General features: G+C 44.4%; 1 protein-coding gene across 1 annotated transcript in view; it reads left to right on the forward strand.

The window, feature by feature from the left end:
* Positions 1–663: 663 nt before the first annotated feature.
* Positions 664–21,296, forward strand: part of DKK2 (dickkopf WNT signaling pathway inhibitor 2) — a 58,894-nt gene continuing 38,261 nt past the window's right edge. Inside the window, exon 1 of the mRNA XM_053403883.1 lies at positions 664–1,302. Within this exon, the coding sequence (XP_053259858.1) occupies positions 1,042–1,302 (261 nt within the window). The 5' untranslated portion in view covers positions 664–1,041. The remainder of the gene's footprint in view (positions 1,303–21,296) is intronic.

Consider the following 21,296-nt stretch of genomic DNA (forward strand, 5'->3'; position numbering starts at 1 on the left):
ATTTCCAAAAGAAAAGGAGGGCTCTAACCTCCATAAAAGCCCTCTTAAAAGAAAGGGTTTTTTTCCCGGGGTAGGGGGAAGAAAGACCGCATCAGAGATGAGTGCGAAGGCGGGAAGGTGCTTTAGACGCGGACAGAGACAGGGCAGACCGTTTTATTTATTCCTTCTGTACTCCGAGGGCTCGAGAGGAGGAGGAGGAGGAGCAGGAGGAAGGCGCCGGGTGGGACTTGGGAGGAGATGTGGGGAGTGGGAGAGAGGAGGGCGTATGAGTCAGCTTCCCTCCCTGTCAACTCGGCTCGGCTTTTGGGGGGCGGAGGGAAAACTGCGCCGGGGGAAGCTATAAAAGCGAAGGGGGTAGGAGGAGAGCTAGGCGAGTTGCCGGGGACCTGGCTGGAGCGCGGACCGACGGGACGGACGAGGCGCTTGAATCCACTTCTGCCCGGCTAGGCGCGCTGGGTCCTTCTCCCCCAGACACCCACCCAGGACTTTCGCCTGACCTCCCCTCGGGATGTCCGGGACCAGCTAACTGCAAGCGCGAAGGAGGCGAGCGTGTGTCCCTTTTTCCCCGACGGAAGCGCGAGCGAGAGGGCGCTAAGCCCGCCCGGTCAGCCAGCCAGCCAGCCAGTTATCCAGCCTTGCCTCGACCGGGAGCTTGCCTCGCCCCGCGGGCTGCTCCGGCAGCAGCTAGAGGCGGAGCAGGCGGGCGGCGAGCAAGGACTGCCTTCCTTTCGCTCACTCCTTCTCCAGAAGCGCAGCCGCTGCCGCAAGGACCGAGCCGCCCGCCAGCCCGCCCCCTCCAGGGAGCGCTTCTCGCGCCAGGCTCCTCGGAGTCTTTTCCAAAATGCCATCTGGGGGGCTTTGATGTGCATCGCCTGCGCTTCCGTGAATGAGAAGAACATCGCGATCCGATAGAAGAAGCAGCAGCAGAAGGTGCTTTGAAATATCTATATAAAACGCACCAGTCAAGCCAAGAACAAGACCCACCCCCACCCCCAAACCCCGGAAAAGAAGCGTCAGCCTTCCTTTCTGGGGCGAGGGGAGATGATCATGCTGAGCTGGAATCAGTTCTCCACGTCGCGCCCTCTACTCTTCCTGGCCGCGCTCCTGGTGGTGGAGAGCTCCCAGCTAGACGGCACCAAGGTGAACTCTATCAAGTCCACCCTAATGGGCGAGACGCCGACGCAGGCGACCACCAACAGGTCGACCACCTTCCACCAAGGATTGGCTCTCGGGAGCAGCAAGAAGGGCAAAATCTTGGGCCAGGGGGGCAAGGGGCTGAAGCATTATCACCGGCAAGGCGAGGTAGGAAGCCATCCCTGCCTACTTCTTTCTTTCTTTCTTTCTTTCTTTCTTTCTTTCTTTCTTTCTTTCTTTCTCTCGGTAGGATACCATCCCTGCCTTCCTCCTTTCCCATCCGGTTCGCGCAGCCCGCTCCTCTGCTTGCGACCAAACTGCTCTGTATCAGCCCACATGATGCTTCAGGAACTTAGCTCTAACCCTCTTTTCTTAAAAACAAACAAACACCAGTTTCAGGATTAGGCGGAGCTCCTTCCCCTCTCAGGTCCGTCCACAGCATTCAGAGATAGACTGCTCCTGAAGGGTGGGTCTCTTGTCTCTTGGAGGGTCTCTTGTCTTGGGATCTCTAGCTAACAGTGGGTTGTAGCCAAATGCTGGTCTTACTCAGAGTAGACCCACTGAAATTAATGGACTTAAGGTACTTGGCTGATTTGAATGGGCCTACTCTGCGTAGGACTTGCACTGCATGCAGCCCAAAGATAAAGAAATAAAAACATGGCAACAGAGTATTGATTGCCAAGCCCATACAGCCCCTATCACAGTGTTTTCTCTCTGTTGTGTGTGTGCACAAATAGTACACTTCGCAGGGGTGTTGTGAAGATAAAATAGAGGAGAGTGGGACTCATGAATGTTTTTTTTTTATAAAATTTTTATTGATTTTCCAACATATATTATAACACATTACAAGTGACAATACAAAAACAAACAAACATATAAACATGTATAATTTCATAACCTTTTTTTCCTTATACCCAATTTCGACGACTTCCCCATGCCTCCCTTTTCTGCATCCCCGTTTTAAACTTTTTCAGCAACCCCTAATCTCAATGGGGACTCATGAATGTTGCCTTATGCTCCATGGAGGAAATGTGAGATGTATTACATTTTACACAGTAGTAGAAACAGTGGGCGCTACTAGGAAGAATGATAATTTTTCATTGTTTTGCTATTTGTTGTGTGACATTAGTGCATCCAGTTGGCAGAGGTGCAAAATTGCAAAGTTCAGCATGAAATCAGAACAATGTAAGACAGTGATCCTAAGCCAGCTTGATTGAAATCAGTGGGACTGATTGCTAAGTGCTTAAGGATCAGGATATAAATGTGTCTCCAATTATAAGAGAATAGTTGTTGCTCTCCTAAGTGAGAATAATGCTCACTCTCATAATAGAGGTCAATAGCTGGAGAGCCCAGGAATCAAATTCAGCTCCCTGACAGAACAAATCTGTACCACATACACTCACAGTAAGAAAGACATTAGTGGCTGTGGAAAGAAGACTTGTTTCTAGTTTATCGGGGGGGGGGGGGAGGAGGTGAGACAGGAGCTGCCACTCTAACCTCCATTCCACTACTGAAGTGTCCCCACACCACCAGATCAGTTGCTAGCCAGGGTTTGGGAATCAAAACGAAGGTAATTCTGGAGATCTGTAATCAGATCTACAGAAACTGCTCCCCTCCATAATAGCTGCTACTAGTTCCACCTCTCTAAGCCCCGGTGCAATTTGCACACACCCCAATAGCTGTTTTTAATTTATTTATTTTTAAGTGTGGAGATCTGATAATACGTCTGTTTTGGCCCTTAGATGTTCATAATGGAAGTTGGCATTGTTTTTGGTTATACCTGGGTAGTAAGCACAGAGGAGGTGCTAACTTGGTGGTAACCCATCCAAGTTTTCCTCCTGTCCCACCTTCCCAATTCTCAGGAGATTATTAGGGACATTGTACTCTTATTGAGTCATGGGATTTCTCCCCTTGCCTCCTGACTTGAATAACTTTGGTGTTCTGCATTCCACAAAAAAAGCAAAGGGCATAGAAATTTGTGTATTGGTGGTGATCTGCCCAGACATTATTTGGCTGCTAAGGTAAGGCTGTTTGATATAAGCCACAAGGAGACAGACAGTGCAGCAACTGGACCGCTAAGATTCAGTCAACAATGAAAGGGGCACTGGGTACAGTCCCTCTTTATCCTTAACAGGATTTTAAAAAGAAAAGTTTGCTAAGTCACTTCATTTGCTGACCAAGTGACCAGGTCTCCTAACATTTTAGCAGTACCTTCTGAATAATAGGATGTACGGTAACAGTTTATGATGGAATATGTGGTTACCAGGTAGGAAAATTTATAATATTTGGGGAGGGGGTGAATCACAGATTCATTGTCTGAATCTTGACCCCTTTCCTCCATTCTGTTAACTGCAAACCCCTCGGTTAAAGATGTTAACAAAACATGTTGCAGCAGATTACATTTTAATGGGATGGTATGAAACATGTGCTGCCATTCACAACTGAGTGTAATTGACAAAGTGGCATCCTCAAGGAAGGAATCTTTCGCCAGCCTTGGATTTAAGATGGATAGTAAGTGGAGACAGGCAATTCTGCCATGAGGGATTGTAAAGCCAGCTAATGGGAGAATTAACGAGCATTCTGGCTTGTTTGTTTGTTTTTACCCATCGAGAATGTCAGAAAACAATGCTGGAATTTAGCCCAGACTATAGACAGTTACACTAGATCAGTGAATGAAGTTGTCACCATGTATTTGTGATCATTTGCTTTGCAAGGGTTCTGCTTCATTGGTGGATAAGGTAGCAAACACAGGTATTGCAAAAATAGTTTGATCTTGTACCACCCTAATAATATGCACTATATTGATAGGGCTTTCTCCTAGTGGGGTTTCCAATGAAGTGTGTTTTTTAAAATAAAACCCCCCAATAAAATAAAGAGGGTCTTGCTTATTCCATCACAAAGTCATTGAGCCATCCCCTCCCTTTTCTTCTTCCATTTCCAACTCCATGCCTTATACCATGCTGCCCCATGTGGTTGGATCGATCTCCTTTACATTCAGCAAATAACTTATGAATATTGTAAGCGAGTCAGAGTCAGTCCATTGATCCAGCATGATTCAGTCCATCTGCCCAGAATCTTCAGGGCCAGACAAAAGAAAATTCTAGCTTTGCTACCTGAAAATCCTACCATTTGAGGTCTACCTAAAATATCGCTCATTCCCTTTAAGCTCTTCACTGATAATTAATGTTGAGCCAAGCCCTCTCTAAAGTTCCATCTTAGCCTTACCCTCACTTAGAATCATAGAACTGTAAGGCTGTAAGGTACCATGAGGGTCCTCTAGTCCAACCCCCTGCAATGAAGGAATGTTATGTACTCTGTACATTATTTACAGTGTGCATAATAACAAATAAATATACAGTAGTTGGGACAGAAGTAAGAGCTACGGCCAATGCTGCTTTTCATTCTGTTTATTCACTGACTTTTCATTCTCTGAAAGTCAGCATCTGGGATGCCACTGAACACGATTTTAAAGGGTCAAATAATAAGACTTAGAACTACATGACATGAAGTTCCACAACAGCAGTGGAAAACTCATTTGCTACTAAAATGAGGAGGATGGCAAAAGCCTTGCCTCCTGTAGACACTTTTCCTTTTGATTTTGCCTGGAATTTTATTTTGAAATAGTTATAAATGCAGACAATGGAAAGGAAGAATGCATTTAACAATACGAAAGGTCCACTAAATTAAGGGAAATTGACTGATTGTACTTCTTAGTCCATCATGGGACAGCGAGAGTAAAACAGCCTGAGGAGAAGCTGATTAACTATCAAGAGAGTTTTCATGTGTAAGTTAAGTAGCTGAATCACTGGGTGGGGGGAATATACAAACATCCTTGATCTACTTGATAGATCCTTGAATATAGCTGTCAACTTTCAGATCTGAAAATAAGGGATCAGCAGCCTCACCTGTCCCGGGGACAGTCTACAGGATATCTAACAATCTGGGGTAGCAGCAGGAAGCAGCGGGAAATGGTGCTGTAATAAGGGAATTTCCCACAAAAAAAGGGAAGGTTAACAGCTATGTCCTTGAAGGGCTTCCATTTAGATGATAAGTGAAAACCGTGGTACTGTAGCATCTTTTCCTTTCAAGTTGAGATTCCTTGCTTGTTGCAGTTGCTGATATTTTTATCATCTCACAACTTCACCGCTGTGTACAATTGCCTAAGAAGGTTTTTATGCAGCTGTTTTGAAACTGGGGTTTCACACAGTGAACAAAGATTCTAGCAAATGGTATTGGATCTCCCTATCATTGATATAAACTGGGGTCAGTTCACCCAACAAAAGCAAGTGGCAAAGTCTGGACTCTTCCACAAAAGGCTTCAGGTGGGGTAGGATTTATTTCATTTTTTAAAATTTATTTTATATCTGTATTGCCTTTTTCTCAAGGGAGACTCAGTGAGGTTAGGAAAGAGTAATAGAAACAGATATAACCACTAAAATGTATATATTCAATTTTTTAAAAAATGAATAGTATCCAATCACAGCACAGCACAAATGCAACAGAACTGAGCCAGCACAATTAGGCAGTTATGCTGCCTGAAGCGGTAGGGTGATGGAGACTGATAAGCCTCATTTGGCAAGGCATTCCATAGATCAGTGGTTCTCAGAGGGTGTGGCAGATGCAGATTTGGGGAGCACGACTGGAACGCTTGCATTGGGCGCCGAGGTGAGAGGGTGCTGCAGGAGGCACTGCAACAATGACTTAGAACGGAAGGCAAGAGGGCACCAAATTTTGACACCTCACAGGGCGCTGCTGAAATTTGAAAGCCCAACATCTGCCGCTGGGTGTGGCGCCTCACTCTGGTGTGGCAGGAGAGGATGGCAAGCATGGCGGGAAGATTCAAGGACAATCAAACTCATTGAGTTCTTATATACTTACGGTACATATCTTAGTGGCTCGTTTATATTTTGGGAATGATTCATGTTCTTATATAGCTGCATTGTTTTATCCTTCCTGGATGTACCATGATCATATTATAAAGTGGTTGTGTTCTGTGTTGTAAATCAAGCATGGCTAGGAGTTGTTTCTTTTTGTTTCCCAGCATATTTCTTATCAATGAAAAAGTTGGTGTGGCACGAGCAAAATTTTATTCTTGGAAGGCACAATGGAAAAGCTTGAAAGCTTCTCCTCCAATGAATACCCCCCCCCACCTACAAACCTAGCATGCCAGTAGAAAAGCTCATTCTACTTTCTCCTTGCTTTCCTGTCTTTCTATGTGCAGGGAATTTTCTCCTTGACATGCTGCTTTTCAGTGTGCAGAGAGAGCATTTAGACATTATCCTGAAGCCTAAAACCACACAGTCCAGAAAGAACATAACCATTTATATCTGCTAAATATGTAAGCTATCCCTTTATCTCTGCTATGAAGCAACTTACAGCAACAGAGCGGAAAGTGGTAGGGGCCTAGAATGATTATACAATGCATCAATTTTATTATGCCTTGTTAACATGACTTGCCTAATCACACAGACCACTTACTTGAAAGTAAGTTCTGCTGAAATCAGTTGGGTTTATTTCCTTGAAGTCGTAGTTCTGAAGCCTGGAAGGTTCAGAAAAAGGCGGACAAAACTGTCAATGGGATGGAGCAACTCTGTAAAGAAAGGTTGCACCATTTGGAATTTCTTTTAGTTAGGAGGTGACGTGATGGAAGTTTTTAAAATTCTGCATGGCATGAAGAAAGTGGGTAGAGAAGAGTTTTTCTTCCTCTCTCATAGCACTAGAAATCATGGGCATCTAAAGAAGTTGAATGTTGGAAGATTCAGGACCAGGCCCATGCAGAGTGTGTGCCAGGGGCAGACAGGTACACTTGCCCCCAGGCCTTGGAGAGTTAAACTGGGTGGGGGCTCCTGCCAGGAGCCTTTTGGACTTACACCATCATGCCAAGAGTTTATAACCTTATTCTAACAAGACTCCTGCCCCGGGCCTCAGGCAAACTCTGCTTGGGCCTGTTCAGGACAGTGAAAAGAAAATATGTCTTTACACATCGCATAGTTAAAACTATGAACTTGCTCCCGCAGAGGGAGTGATGCACACAAACCTAGAGGGATTTAAACAAGGATTGGTGGAGAGGGCTATCAAAGGCTATTAGCCATGATGGTTATGCTCTGTCTCCACAGTTGGGGCAGCAATACTTCTGAATACCAGTTGCTGGAAACCACGAGAGCATGAAGTTTTCTCGTGCTGAAATCTTTCTTGTGGGTTTCCCATAAGCGTCTGGTCAGCCACTGTGAGAACAGGGTACTGGACTAGGTGAGCCATCCAGCAGTCTCTTCTTATACAAAGGATGTTTCCAGAGTTGCCCATGGCAAGAGGGAGAGCCTGTGATGGGACACAGGAAATTCATTGTCACCTACAGAATTATGGGAAGTAAGTTTTATAGAAAGACTAGTTTGCAGGAGCCAAGGAGTAGCGAAAGTGTTTATTATATGAGCAACTATTTAATCTATGCTATAAAGACCAGACTTTAATATACTGTGGCTGGGATCTGTGTTTTGGGGGTGCACCCTTAAGTATTCCTGGGTGCCATCCTTCTATGGCTTGAGACTCCTTCAAATTGTGGCCAGTATGTTTAGCCCTGCAAGTATCTGCAGTCATTATCCTTTTATGAACTGATAATGATTTTCTTCTTCAACTGGTCATTTACTTTGATGGCATTAACGATTTCAAAGCTAGAAGTCTTGCCTTTAAGAAGAGCGGTTTCATATATCCTAAATAATTAGCACATAACAGTCAAATATTTTTTGTTTCAAATGAACCTTTATTAGATTAGTACTTCTCCCTGACTTGTTTAGACTACAAAATATTGTTTGGAGGAACACAAAACTCTGTTTGTTAAAAGAACAAGGCTTCCTTTTTTTTTTCATTCTCTCTCTCTGCCCGCTTTCTTTTCCTTCTCCTTTATGACATTTTATTTCTTTGATATGATTAGTTTCTAAGATGGTTGCCTCCTTTCATAAAGAGAGAGAGAGAGAGACTTTGGAAAAAGAGGCAAATGCACAAAACGAATGAGATAAAGTGGCTTTGTTTGCTACTTGTAGCTATTAGAAAGCTACCAAAAGTGATCCTATTGTAAATTAATGGAGTGCAGTTGAAATGATTCTGCCCTGCACATTAAAAATGATTCCAGGCTACACAAAAGAACAGTGTTCAATGTGTGTTGGGTTAAGCTGATTAATCAATTTGCCTTCAAAATACCTCATAAATAAATAAAGGATTCAATCTTATGTTCACACTTCTTGAAAGTAAGCCCCATTGAACTCAATGGGGCTTCCTTCTGAGTAGATGTGGAAAGGGTGTGTCCAGAACAGCAGTTTTTCCATGTGATTTGCTGCTGCTAATACACATCAGATCAGGCCAAAGTCTGTAGTGCATTCCATTATTAGTTTGCATTCCTGTTGCACACAAACGTGTGGGGGCCATTTCATGCCTTGTGCAATGAGACAAATGGGTTTCCCACCAAGTGTATACACAACCAGGAGCTGCACTCAGTTGTGGCTTTCTAGAAGGTGTACCTGTATGATGCAAGAGTTTTCAAACTCCTGCTTGTCATATCCATACGTTACATTTTTAGGTGTAAACTTTGCAATCCAGGCATACACCTTGAAAAATAACATGTGCTTCGGCCATGCCTATTTTTGAAAAGAAAAAAAAAGGCCTGAGTTTTTGCACAGCTGGTCTAGAGACTGGACTTGTGGTTCTTCTTTTTCCTGGCAAGCGGTGTGCTCCATTACACAGCGCTTTGAATTTTTTGCCAGAATCCGGTTAAGGTTTTCAAGCGTACCCCTCCTGATTCTTGACAACAGAGAACCATCAGGTTGTCCTGAAGGAAGTGCCAGCCTGGGCACTGATTCCTTAGTCACAAAACTTAGAATCATAGAGTTGAAAGGGACTCCTAGGGTCATCTATTCTAACCCCCTGCAATGCCTGAAACTTGTGTGTCAGCAGGATAGCATAATGTGTTCCAGTGTAACTCTGCCCCAGTCACTCTGGGGAATGGCCATTGCTCAGTGGTACGAGGTCCCAGGAGAGAGACTCCTTTCTGAAATCCTGCAGAGCCAAAGCTGGTTAGAGTAAGCTGGACCAATGGTCTGATGTGGCTTACGGCAACTTCCTGTGTCCTTTCACAAGCAGAGTGTTCAGGATACGATTGATATGCCAAAAGGGTGCTTGGGTGGGGAGTATTGCACCCCCTGGTTTGCTTCTGTTATCTCTGCCACCTGTCCTCAAAAGTCCCTTTTCATGCAGCCAAGTTTGATAGTGGACGCTACCCAAGCTGGGAGAGAAATGCTGGCACCACCATTGGGCAAATGAGGCATTTGCTTCAGGTCGTTGAGAGTGTGCACATGCCACCTGCCATGCCCTTCACCCTCTAAGTTAGCCTGCTGCCCTTGGAAACAATTGAGGACACTGTCTCATTGCAACCGAAGCATAATTCAGCTTCCAATCTGGTCAGATTCTATAGGTGGAAGGGTGAAGGCTTCATCTCAGGCAGTCCTGGTGGGAAGGGACCAGAACTTCTGCTTCTGCATTCATTATGTGCATTAAATCACATCCCCATCTTCTGATATTATGGAGGACAGCATTTGAAGTAGGGTACCTGTGTGTCTTTCTTTACAGACAACAGTCTGATTTAGGCCCGGTTTAATAATACAGAACCAGAAGATGGGAGAGCAGCAGTCTTGAGATCAGCACCTGGACAGCAGACTGAACAGGCACACAGATCACCTGATCACAGTATTCCCCACTAGGGTGATACACATTGTATTTCTATTTAAATTATAGCAATCAATTCTAAGTTTGAGGTCTAGGCTGAATGCAGCTACTTCACTCTTCAATGGTGGGACACTTATTGAGATGTTCCACCCTGGGAGACTGATGGAATACGATGGATTCCTGAATGCTCTGGAGGTATTTTCCGGGCCAGCTGACCTGCCTGGTGTTCCTGTTGAGCCTCTTCTCTCACTCTGGAAGGGTGAGATGGGAAGAGCCATTGACATAATTGGTCCTGAGTGCCCTTGTCATTGCTTTGGCGCATGTAAGTCACCTTGGTACTCTAGTGTCCTATGTGAGATAAAACAGGAGGGTCAGCAGTTGGAGCACAGGTGGTGTAAATCTTGGTCCAAAAGCTGACCAAACATGGCTGAGATTGCACCAGTGTGCCTGCCATGTGTTAGTGGCAGAAAAAGCTAACTTCTTCACTGCCATTATATCTGCAAGTAGTTGTCCAGAAGAGCATTTCTGAGTGGTGAATGGGCTTTTGTCATCTGGCAAAGAGAACATTGCTCTGACACCCTTGGAGGTCAGATTTGGAGAGATTTAGAGGCAACCAGCAGAACCATCCAAAGTATTGTCTCTTCCATCTGTACTGGATCAGTTTCAATGATTGTGGCATGAGGAGGCTGACAAGCTCCTTGAAGAAATGAAACCACCCACCTGCCCCTTGCCCATCTTGGCTTCTTAGAGCTAGTTATCTGTAGACATTGACAGTGTTAGGTAAAAACCAAGAAAATATGCGATGCAGTTTTTTGATGGGGTATAATCTGAGATCTTCTTTTACATTTATCAATCACTTGATTATCTTTGCAATTATTATTTATTCATTCGGATTTCTAAGGAAGCTCCGTGGGTGGAGAATTTAAATCCAAACCAGAACATTTCTGTTTGGGTCCTTTGTGTACAATTTCCCCCCTGGGCTGGAGCATACCATTAAAACTGAGCTTGTCACATCCCGAGAAGAATCCCTAGCTGGAGTTTCATACCAGTGGGCAAATAAAACTGTACAACACTGAATAATTGACCACAGTATCCTGAAGGCACAGCCATAATAGGCCCTCTTGAACACCAAACATGTAACCACAGTATCTTAAATAATTAGTAACCCAGAGAATTCCAAATCCTTAACCATGGGACCTCAGCAAAATTTCACTATGCAAACCAGAAGCAATTGCAGTTCTGGACGAGCAGTGAGAGCTGTTTGCCATTGTGCTTTGCTTTATAAAGTCTTAAGTGTTTATTACGATGAAGCTTCCTTGCTTACTGTTGGTGTTCCTATTCGCTTTTCCTTCCAGGGATTTCATCTTGTCATGTGGAGGCTCCTTTGATTTACTGCATTTTTAATATGGCAACTTGAAAGAGGGGAAAATACCATAATGTATTTTATTATCTCTACTATAATAAGCCCCAGCCTGTAGTCGAGATCAGAGTCCTACTTGGCTGAGCCATGTACAAAAACCCACCAGGATAAGAGCATCCTTGATTGGACGATCTTGTAATTCAAACCAGTAATACAGCGAAGCTAGGAAAGCATTGGTATGATAATGATTTCCCCTGTATAACGGCCCTCCATATTTAGAATGCAATTCCACAATGGGATGGGCGGGCGGGTGATGAGACAGACATAGAGAACAACAGCCTTCAAGCTTTGATTGCATGGATTAGTTTTGCGACAGTTCCCCATATCTTATAATGCTGATTGAGAGAGGGGGAGCTACAGACAAGGAAAGAGGGAGAGATGGATAGCAGAGGGAGGGGGAGAGAGGGAGCCCTATAGAATCCTGCCGTGCTGCAAACCCCACCCACTTTGCCCACCCATTGGCTGTGGCACTGATTGACTTTTCCCATGGGGTCAATAGCGTTTTGTAAGAGGAAAGTTCCCTGTACATCTCTAGTAGAATGTTGCTTCCAGAATTGACACCTGATTGAGGGACCACAGCTCCATGGTAGAGCATCTGCTTTGCAGGTAAAAGGTCCATTCCTCGGCATCTCCAAGTATGACTGGGAGAGATCCTTCTTTGAAAGATGCAGTGCAGCGTCTACAATACTTAATCTAGGCAATACTGAGCTAGATGGGCCAATGGTGTGACCCATTGTAAGGCAGCTTCCTCTGTTGACTATGAAGAGGGCACTGGGCAAGGTGTCCTATGGTGAGCCTGCTCCTCTGATGTTCTTATTTGGCTGTGGTGGGAGCATTCCAGGCAGCATGCCTCTGAATACTACTTTAGGGAGAACAGGCCAGAGCCATCTGATTGGCCATTCAGCAAAACAGGATGATGGAGTAAGTCAGCTCGTAGCTGGGTCTCTGGCGACCTTTTCTAATTTCCCACAATGCCCCAGAAATATTGCTAGGCTAGGAACATTGCATACATTAAAAGGGTGTCTAGATCCAGCTGCCTGTGCTGTTTTGACTTCCAGGCAGGAAAAAGAAATCGAAGTCCAGCAATGACAACTGCCCTATGATGTCATATATGGATGCTGGTCTTGCTGGTAAGCATTGTTGCAGGACCTCCTAAGGGGCACCTCTTGACTTGCACATGCAGATGCCTCCTAATGCTGGAGGTTGATGGGTCAACATATATTTGGTTGGAGATTCCCCCCCCCCGGGAGCTGAAAATGCTTTGGCCGCACCATCATTATGAATTGTATAAACCAGGGATGGGGCATCTCAGGTCTGGGAGCCAAATGTGGGCCTCTAGGCCTCTCTATCTGACCTTTAGGATTTTCCTTAGCTTGCAGCCTATCTTCAGCCATACCCCTGACCTGCCTTGCTTTGCATCCAGTGTTTGGGCTAAAATGTGTCTTTGAACTCCGATAATGCCTCTTGCCTGAGAGGGAGAGAGATGTGCAACCAAATAAACATTAGTATATGGCCCCTGGAAGGGAATATGGCCCTCAGCACAAGCAACATTCCCCGGTTGTGATGTAAGCACTCATTTGCACTGTCCATAGTGTTCCAGAACTTGCAACATCTAGAACTTGCAACACTGAGTAGATGCATGATGACCACAGTATAGACAGCCATGTTGTTGTTGTTGTTTAGTCGTTTAGTCGTGTCCGACTCTTCGTGACCCCATGGACCAGAGCACGCCAGTCATTTCTATCTTCCACTGCCTCCCACAGTTTGGTCAAACTTATGCTGGTAGCTTCAAGAACACTGTCCTCTGTCGTCCCCTTCTCCTTGTGCCCCCCATCTTTCCCAACAATCTGTTGTCCTGTCTCTAGCTCTTTTGCAAACAGTTATCCATCCAGAAAATACCTTGTTCTTGCTAAAGGTTCTCCAGAAAATTATTATGACAGAACTCATTTGAGAATTCACACCTAAGAAGACAATATGTTAAAGAAACTGCTCAGCTCCCGCTATTTCTTTTAGAGAATTAGTAGCCAACTGAGGAAATGAGGGTTTATGGAGTACTGAATAAAGAGATCTTGGAAAAAGAGGGAAAATGTATATTTTGTGGTGGTGGAGGAGGAGAAAGTATATAAATGAGATGAGGGTTTTGTATGGGACATTAAGCAGGCATGGCAGGCAGATGACTCTCCTAGGAAACAGAGCAACTCTGCAAGCCCTGAGAAATCATTTCATAAATATATGCACTGTACCATTGTTGTAGGATAATATTATTAGTTATGTGTGAACATATGGAAGGAGGCCTTCAGGTGTACAGAAATCCCAGATGTCTTGCAAAAGAAGAAGAAGAAGCTCTCTCCCACCACACGCACACATTTTGGCACGAGTATTTATTTAGTGTGCTGGAAGTTCTTCAGCCAGTCTGGGAGCAGATGTTGCACCACATGACTGCAGTAACCAATGGGAAGCCCCCAGATGCTGAGCCTCAAGTAGATGACATACAACAGTTTACTATTCACTCATGGGCTGAATGCTTTTTCATCCAAGGTTTTTGGGGGATGTGTGCCAATAACAAATGAAACAGTAGAGATCAGGATCTGGTCACAAAGGATCTGGGGACTCCATTTGTAACAAGCATTATTTACAAAGAAACAGTTCAATTAGCATAGCACTGTTCTGAGAGAGCTTGTGCTGGGCTATGTATAGGGTGTGCATTTGTAGGGAAACCATGGGTTGCCCCCCCCCCACACTGAAGTGGCTTCCAGACAGCTACAAAGCAAAACTGGCCACCAGCCTTCCTTTCTATGGTTCCCAGAGCAAATCCGAGTGATACATTTTACCTCATGTGCGTTTTGTTAAGGGTAATGTGTTCACTGAAGCAGAACAGCTGTCTGTCAAAAGCTAAGTTAAAAATTCACTCGATATTAAAAGTTTCATTGGAAGGGCTCCTTAACTCAGTAAAAATGTTTTTTTGGGTGTGTGTTGTTTTTTTTTTTGCAATTGTTTGAATTAATATAATGCTTCCAAAATGCTTTTTAGGAGTGCTTGTAAAATTCTGGGCTTGTTTCCCCCCCACCTTTGCTATCTTCCAGAACTTCCCTTGTAAGGAAATGGCTTTTTAACCAGAAGAATCCTCTTGAAATTATAATATTTTTTCTTCCAAAGGGGTCCTCGCCACAGCAGCTGCAACAAATTGAAAGTGAACTTTAGTCTCAATTGGTGTTTCAGATTTAAAAGTATGAGTGACCAAGTAATTATGATTATTATAACCTGCAAGACAACTTATTGGGAACTGGATCTTTTTTTAAAAAAACCCAAAAAAACCCACCCCAGATTCTATTAAAATAAAGCAGGTAATACAAACAAAACAAAAAGCAGCAAGCATACATAAAAAGCAGTGTAGGGGTTTTGAGAAAAGTTTATCAATAGAAAAGTATTGTACTTGAGTCTATCAAGTTAGCCAGATTTCACATTATATCACAGAGGAAGTCTTGTGTAGCTATGTTCGAAGTATGCAAGATAAAATCCCACCAAATAGCACAACGTTTTTCAGGATTATCTGAACTCTTAGGAAATGGATCTTTTGATACAGAATTTACCAGTGAAACAGAACAACAGGCATTATTCACAAAACTATCCCTGATATCTGATGTTTAGAAATATGTACATTGAGGGAGATGCATCTCTTATTAGAATTCAGGGTTATTTGCCCCTGTTTTGAACCTCATCTTCTGTGAGATGTTCATACATTTATATTTCCCAAAATCAATCTTTCTTTCCTTCTTTCTTTCTTTACCCACCCTTGCCTGTCTCATAATAAAGCTCAATGTGATTTAATACAAGGGAATGAAATCACAAACGTATTGCGATGCTTGTTTCCTTCTGAGACACAACCTTGCCACTTGAGGCACTTTCACAAGCTCTTTTGACTCCATTCGGAACATAGAAAGCTGCCTTACATTCAGCTAGACCAGGCATGTCCAAAGTCCGTTTTGGGGGCCTAATCCGGCCGGGAAAAAAGCTCAACAACTTCAATCCTAAAAAAAGGTTAACAACTTTGGCTGGCCCTTTGGTCGGCCCTCACTGCCCTTCACTTCATCAGATCTGGCCCTCTTTGGAAAAAGTTTGGACACCACTGAGCTAGACCATTGATCCATCTAGCTCAGTATTGTCTACACCAGGGGTTGGCAACCTAAGGCCCATGGGCCACAAGTGGCCCAAGGGGGTTGTTTAACTGCCCCCCAAGTCACCCCCGAACCAAACTGCCAGCTTGGCGAGTCTCCATGCACTGCGCTAGACCGGCACAGCGTGGTGTGGGGACTCGCCAAAAATCGCACCTGCATAGACGCAGACACCGGAAATCGCGTCTGTACATGATCCGGCCCATGGAGGGATATCCGCTGGAGTGAACAGGCCCAGGCGAGGTAAACCTTGCTGACCCCTGGTCTACACTGACTGGGAGAGGCTCTCTAGGGTTTCAGGTGAGGGCCATTCCTGGCCCTACCTGGAGATGCTGGGGCTTGAACCTGGAACCTTCTGCATAAAAGGTAGAGGTTTTACCACTGAGCTATGGCATTTCCCCCATTGCAATGTGCTGTTCCAGTTCCAGTGCAGCACTATGAGAAGGGATTGCTACTTACAACCTCTCTCTCTCTCTCTCTCTCTCTCTCTCTCTCTGTGTGTGTGTGTGTCTGTGTGTCTGTGTCATGCTTTCCTTACGCTCTCCATTCTGTGTCACTTTATGCAGAGTCATTCATACATTCCCAGGAATTTTTATATAGATTACTGTGATGCTTTATATGTGTATTCCAGACGATTGCTAGTCTGAGGCCTGTAGCCATCATTCAGTAGCAATGAGATCAGCACTGCACTGACAATCTCAGAGACAACTGCTGGGCAGGATGCATTTCATCTGCATGAAACAACCCTTTCACCAGCAACCCATAATCCTTTATTCCTACACTGATCTAATGCTTTCTATATAAAACTGGACAGGGATGCAAGGATGTTACAAGCAGAATTGTGCCTTTTTCTTTTCTTTAATGAATCCCTTGCTGGCCTCGCCGACGTTTAGAAGACAAACTGGTGCCCCATGTGTTCTGCAGCTGGGAGAGCCGTGCCAATTCAGACCAGCAGCTCTGCGTGTCTGTTTTGATTTTGCCCTTCCAGAAGCTCAGGCACCGCGTTGTTCCCCAGAAAAGCATCTAAGCGATTTCCCATTGACCAGGAATATGGTGCTAGTGGTAGAAGCAGTGTGTGAGGTGAGACTCCCTAAATTCAGAATGAGGAAAGCTCTCTCTCTCTCTGTGTGTGTGTGTTTGTGTGTTAGATGCAGACTTAACTAGGGCCAAAATTCTGGTTTTGATTTTCCCTCTTTTGTTGCGCGGCATTTCTGCCGCTCACCTTTCAGCAGTCAGCATTTTGGCTGCCTGATAGGAAGGGCAGAAGGTCATCAGTAAAATACAGAGGGATCATCTCTATAGAAAACAACGGCTGTCAGATGAACCTGGTATATCATGTATTATTAAGACATTTGAGCCTCACTCACTTACTGACCCAAAGGGTATCAGTAAATTGCTGGAGCATTTCCCCATCAGACAGAAAGCTGTAATTTGGCACACGTGCACTCCGAAACACTGCTGTTTTGATGCAAAAGTCTAAAAATGGAACATTTTTACATCCTCTGTTGAATACCTGCAATGTGAGGCTTTCTCCATAATAACGGGCAGAATTCTAAGTGTATTCCCAATTCTCTTCTTTCTTTAAAGCCCTGACTTTAGCTGGGGCAGCCGAGGAAGGTTCCATGGATTGAATTCAAGACGCAGATTCTTGCCCCAAATGGGGCTTGCAGTCTGCATTGAATTTAATGTGCAAATCTACTTTGGCAGAGATCAACTTTACTCAGGGGTTCCATTCAGAAGTTCCAGAGTAGAACAAATCCAGTGGGGTTAGTATGAGGTGCCAGAGATGCTGGGTCCACAATCGAGAGCACACTTGTTCCTGCCCTACATTTTTGGGGGGGTGGGGTGTTTGAAACCAAAATCTTGCTTTAGGCCACTGGGAGACATTGATCTCAGTACATGCATTAATAATGTCATTCATTCATTTTTGCATGTACGCCTGGCCTTTCTGCTGAATGGAACCCAGAAACAAAACAAATAGGATAAAAAAAAATTGAGATAAAAAGCAGAACTTAGCAATTCACCAAGCAGTGGACTGAATCTGCAAGTCAAACTAAACATGAGAAAATAAAACGAAAAGCAAATAATACTACTAATAATAATACTTTATTTCTACCCCACCCATCTGGCTGGGTTTCCCCAAACAATACAAAACATCAGGGGTTTCCAACCTTCTCTCCTTGTGGTCTCCCCCATCCATGCTAAATCAAGTTGTAGGTTGCCCTTGGTAATCTAGGTTCTGTTCAGAACTCTGGATGAAGATATGAAGGTGGGTGGGTGCTTCCAGCAAGTACATTTCTGCTCCTGCCAATCTATGCTTCCATACACAAAAGGAGAGGCTCATCTGGTGGGACTGAGCCACAGCCAGAGCTCCTGGCAGCAGTGTCACGGTCACTTTCCAAGAAAGGCAAGGTGGCAAAGTGAGGGCTCACACCAGTGGAACCAATTTGGCACTCCAACAACATTTCTGCACAGCTGTAAATGCACCACCAGGCTGCAACTTGTCCTCCTGGTAAACTGCAGTCATGAAAGGCTATTGCTGCAGCTCTGACCCACTGGAGCCTCATAGGGTGGGAGTGGCAGCAAGGTCAATGGCTGACAAGGGCATTGGCTGGTGAGATAAGTGAATTGGGGTGTGTAGGGTGCTAACTGGCTGCATTCTGTCTCCACTGTTTGAGGAAATTGCCTCAGTTTGCCTCACAGTAGCACTGGCCTTGCGTATGAATGGGGCTATTGAGGTTTCAGTGCATGAGGACAGCTCTCACATTATTGAGGGATTTGGGAATTATCTTCCACGCATGAGGAACGATATGTGGGAGGAATGGGGTGTGAAGGAAGCATGCAGACCTCAGTATTGTTCCCAATCTCAACTCATGTGGAAGTATGTCTGCTTCATGGGGAATGTTGCCGAAACTGATCCCCAGAGCCAGAAAGTTAGGTGGGGAGGGCCTCTCCTCTATTTTCAATACATTCTTAGGGAGCCTTGAAGAGATTAGAGCCTGAGTAATATGTTTATTTTGTGCTGGGTAGTCTCTTAACAACACATCTGTGGGGACAGAGTTCTTTGTTTAAAGAGACTCTTGACGGGGATACAGCAATTTCAACCACACCAATGAAACACGCTCCAAATCAGAAAGGCATAGTTGACCTCATCACGACTGCCTTGGGAGCAGACTTGGGATTCAGCTTCATTGAATGACCCTGCATATTCTCCCTCTCTCAGATAATACTCCAGTATTATATAACCCAGGGTTATCCAGCAATTCAGGGCAGATGAGAAGAAGTATTTTTTCAGACAGTTAAACTATTGGATCTGCTGCCCCGAGATGTGGCAGTGCCCACCATCTTGATTGGCTTTATAAAAGAGGGATCAGACAAATTCATAGAGGATCAATGGCTAATTTATTTATTTATAGCAATATTATATATCAAAAATTCTTTAAAAAAATCAAAGTGGTGCATAAAACCATACAATAGGAACCATACATATATATGAAAATGAGAAATCAGATAACAGCTCTGTGATTCTATGATTGTGAAGGTTTTTAGCAAATGTTGAAAACGTGACGACGTTGGGGCTTGCTTCAGTAGTAAGCGAAGTGAATTCCGGAGAACTGGTGGCACAGCAATAAAAGCATGAGCTTGAGTCGCCACATGCTTTACCGCAGAGGCATGTGGCATTGCCAACAGATCTATAGCCACATACCTGAAGAACCAAGATGGGATGTAGGGAGAGAGGCCACTTCTCAGATACCTTGCAAGCTGTAGCTCAGTGGGGAAGCCACATGCATTGCATGATGAAGGTCCCATGTTCAATTTCCTACATCTCCAGGTCAGACCAGGAATGTGCTCTGTCCAAAACCCTGGAGACCCTCTCCCAGTCAGCATAGACAGTGGTAAGCTGGAGCGACTAATGGTTTTACTTTGATAAGGACTTACGTACTTTGCAAGTCCTAAGTTCCTATGCAAGTCCTGCTTGTGAGCTTCGCATAGGCATCTGTGGAAAGAAGGATGTTGGGGTCACTGAACCTTTGGTCCAATTCAGCAGGGATCCTCTATGTTGTGTGCACCAAGTTTATCCCTGTTCTCTGCTTAAGGTTCATTATGGGCCTGGATTACATGGGTTCCTTGTGGGAGACAAGGGGATTCTGGGGGAGGAGGCGTTGCTGACTTGAGCCAGGACTAAATGGTCCGAGTTCCCTTTCAGGCCTATTATTCCATGTTTTTTTACTTAAAGCTGCTAGAGCAAGCATGCAGGAAGTTTAAGAATGCTAATAAAAGGTTACTATAGATTTGAAGTAGACCTTTTGTCCACTTTGATGTTGAATCAGAAAGGTCTGGCTTCCTATGCCGGGTGAAAGCAAATGCTTGCATATGGTCTGAAGAAGAAGGAAAAAACCCATTCTTTTCATTCCCTCCCACAGCTGCAGTTTCCTGTTACAAGTTGTGATTTAATAAATATATTTAATAATGATTTTTCTTTTAAAAAAATCATTTTCTACAATGCCCTTCCCTTCCAGCTGGAGTCACGATAAATACATATGTTAATTTCTTCTTCTCCCCCTCCCCAAAGAAACTAATAATCGCCATTCCACCCTAGAATCCCTCTCCCCCTCCCCCAGCCAACATCCCAGCTGCAGATTTCCAGCCCCATGGCATTTTTCCTTCCAGCTTTTATTTACAGAAATACTTCATTGAAAAAAAGAGAAAAACCCAAACTCTCCAAGCATCTCTCCCAAGGCTTCCTCTGTTGCTTTCTTACACTGCTTCTAACTGCTTCCAAAACAGTGCAGAACAGTCGGGGGAGTCAAAAAAAACCCCCTAAGGGGACCTTCTTGGATGCTAGAAACAGTCCCCTGGTGAGATAGACAATAATAGTGTTGCAAATTGTAACAAATGTGGCAAGACCCACAGCCTTCGACTGCGTTTGATGATCGTAACTCATGGTTTCTATCACACACATACAATGCACCACGCCTCCTACGTTGCTTTGAAGGTTCCTGCTGGGCTTTGGGTTCCTCTGTCCCAGAGTACAAAAAGAACTACTCATCTTAGGGCATCGGCTGACCTCTCTGTGTGTCTGTACAAGCAGGGAGTTCTGCAACGCTGCCTGGGGTATAGCCAAGGATTTGATCACTAGCCTCCTTCTGCCTGTTAAAATGTGTTCAATGGCTGATCTCTGAGGGTTGCTTCGTTTTCCGAGCCAGAAATAAATATTCATGTGGAAGTATGGGAAATACATTTGAATTCATAACCCAAGAGCCTTATGGTAACAACGGATTAAGGAACAAACAGAAAATACCCATTAAAATGCAGTTATTATTCAATTAAATGCTTTAAACCATAACAAATGTTCTGCTGGCTTAAGACCAGCATCACAAAGACAGGCCTAGACACCATTCAGTGGGAAGACCTTCAGTAGTTATTTAAATTATTGTTTTGTTTTTACTCACCTGGTTGGGCACTGTTGGGATTGCTAGTTTTATTAATGACCTGTGCTGGTTTTGCTCATAGATACCCAAAGGAAAATGTGTTGCAGAAGTTCTTACACACAATAGCCTTTTCCCACAGAGGTGCAGTTCCATTAGGGTGGCAACAAATACATCATCTGAGTGGACAATACTGGGCCCAATGCCGTATAAGTCAGAACTATATTCAGGCTAGATAACTGCTAATCACATTTCTTAGGGGATCATCTGTTGGGGGCTGAATTCAACAATGGGAGGGGCCAGACAGATCCACCTTTTTTGCTTCCTCTCTGCCACCTCCCTCTCCTCTCTGACCATCAAGTTGCTGTGAGTGGGTCAGGGAATTCATACCATAGGTCCGAATTAATCATTTGCAGTGGGCTTTTGAAA

Source organism: Podarcis raffonei, chromosome 9 (assembly GCF_027172205.1).
Source record: "Podarcis raffonei isolate rPodRaf1 chromosome 9, rPodRaf1.pri, whole genome shotgun sequence".
In the NCBI taxonomy this organism is placed as follows: Eukaryota; Metazoa; Chordata; class Lepidosauria; order Squamata; family Lacertidae; genus Podarcis; species Podarcis raffonei.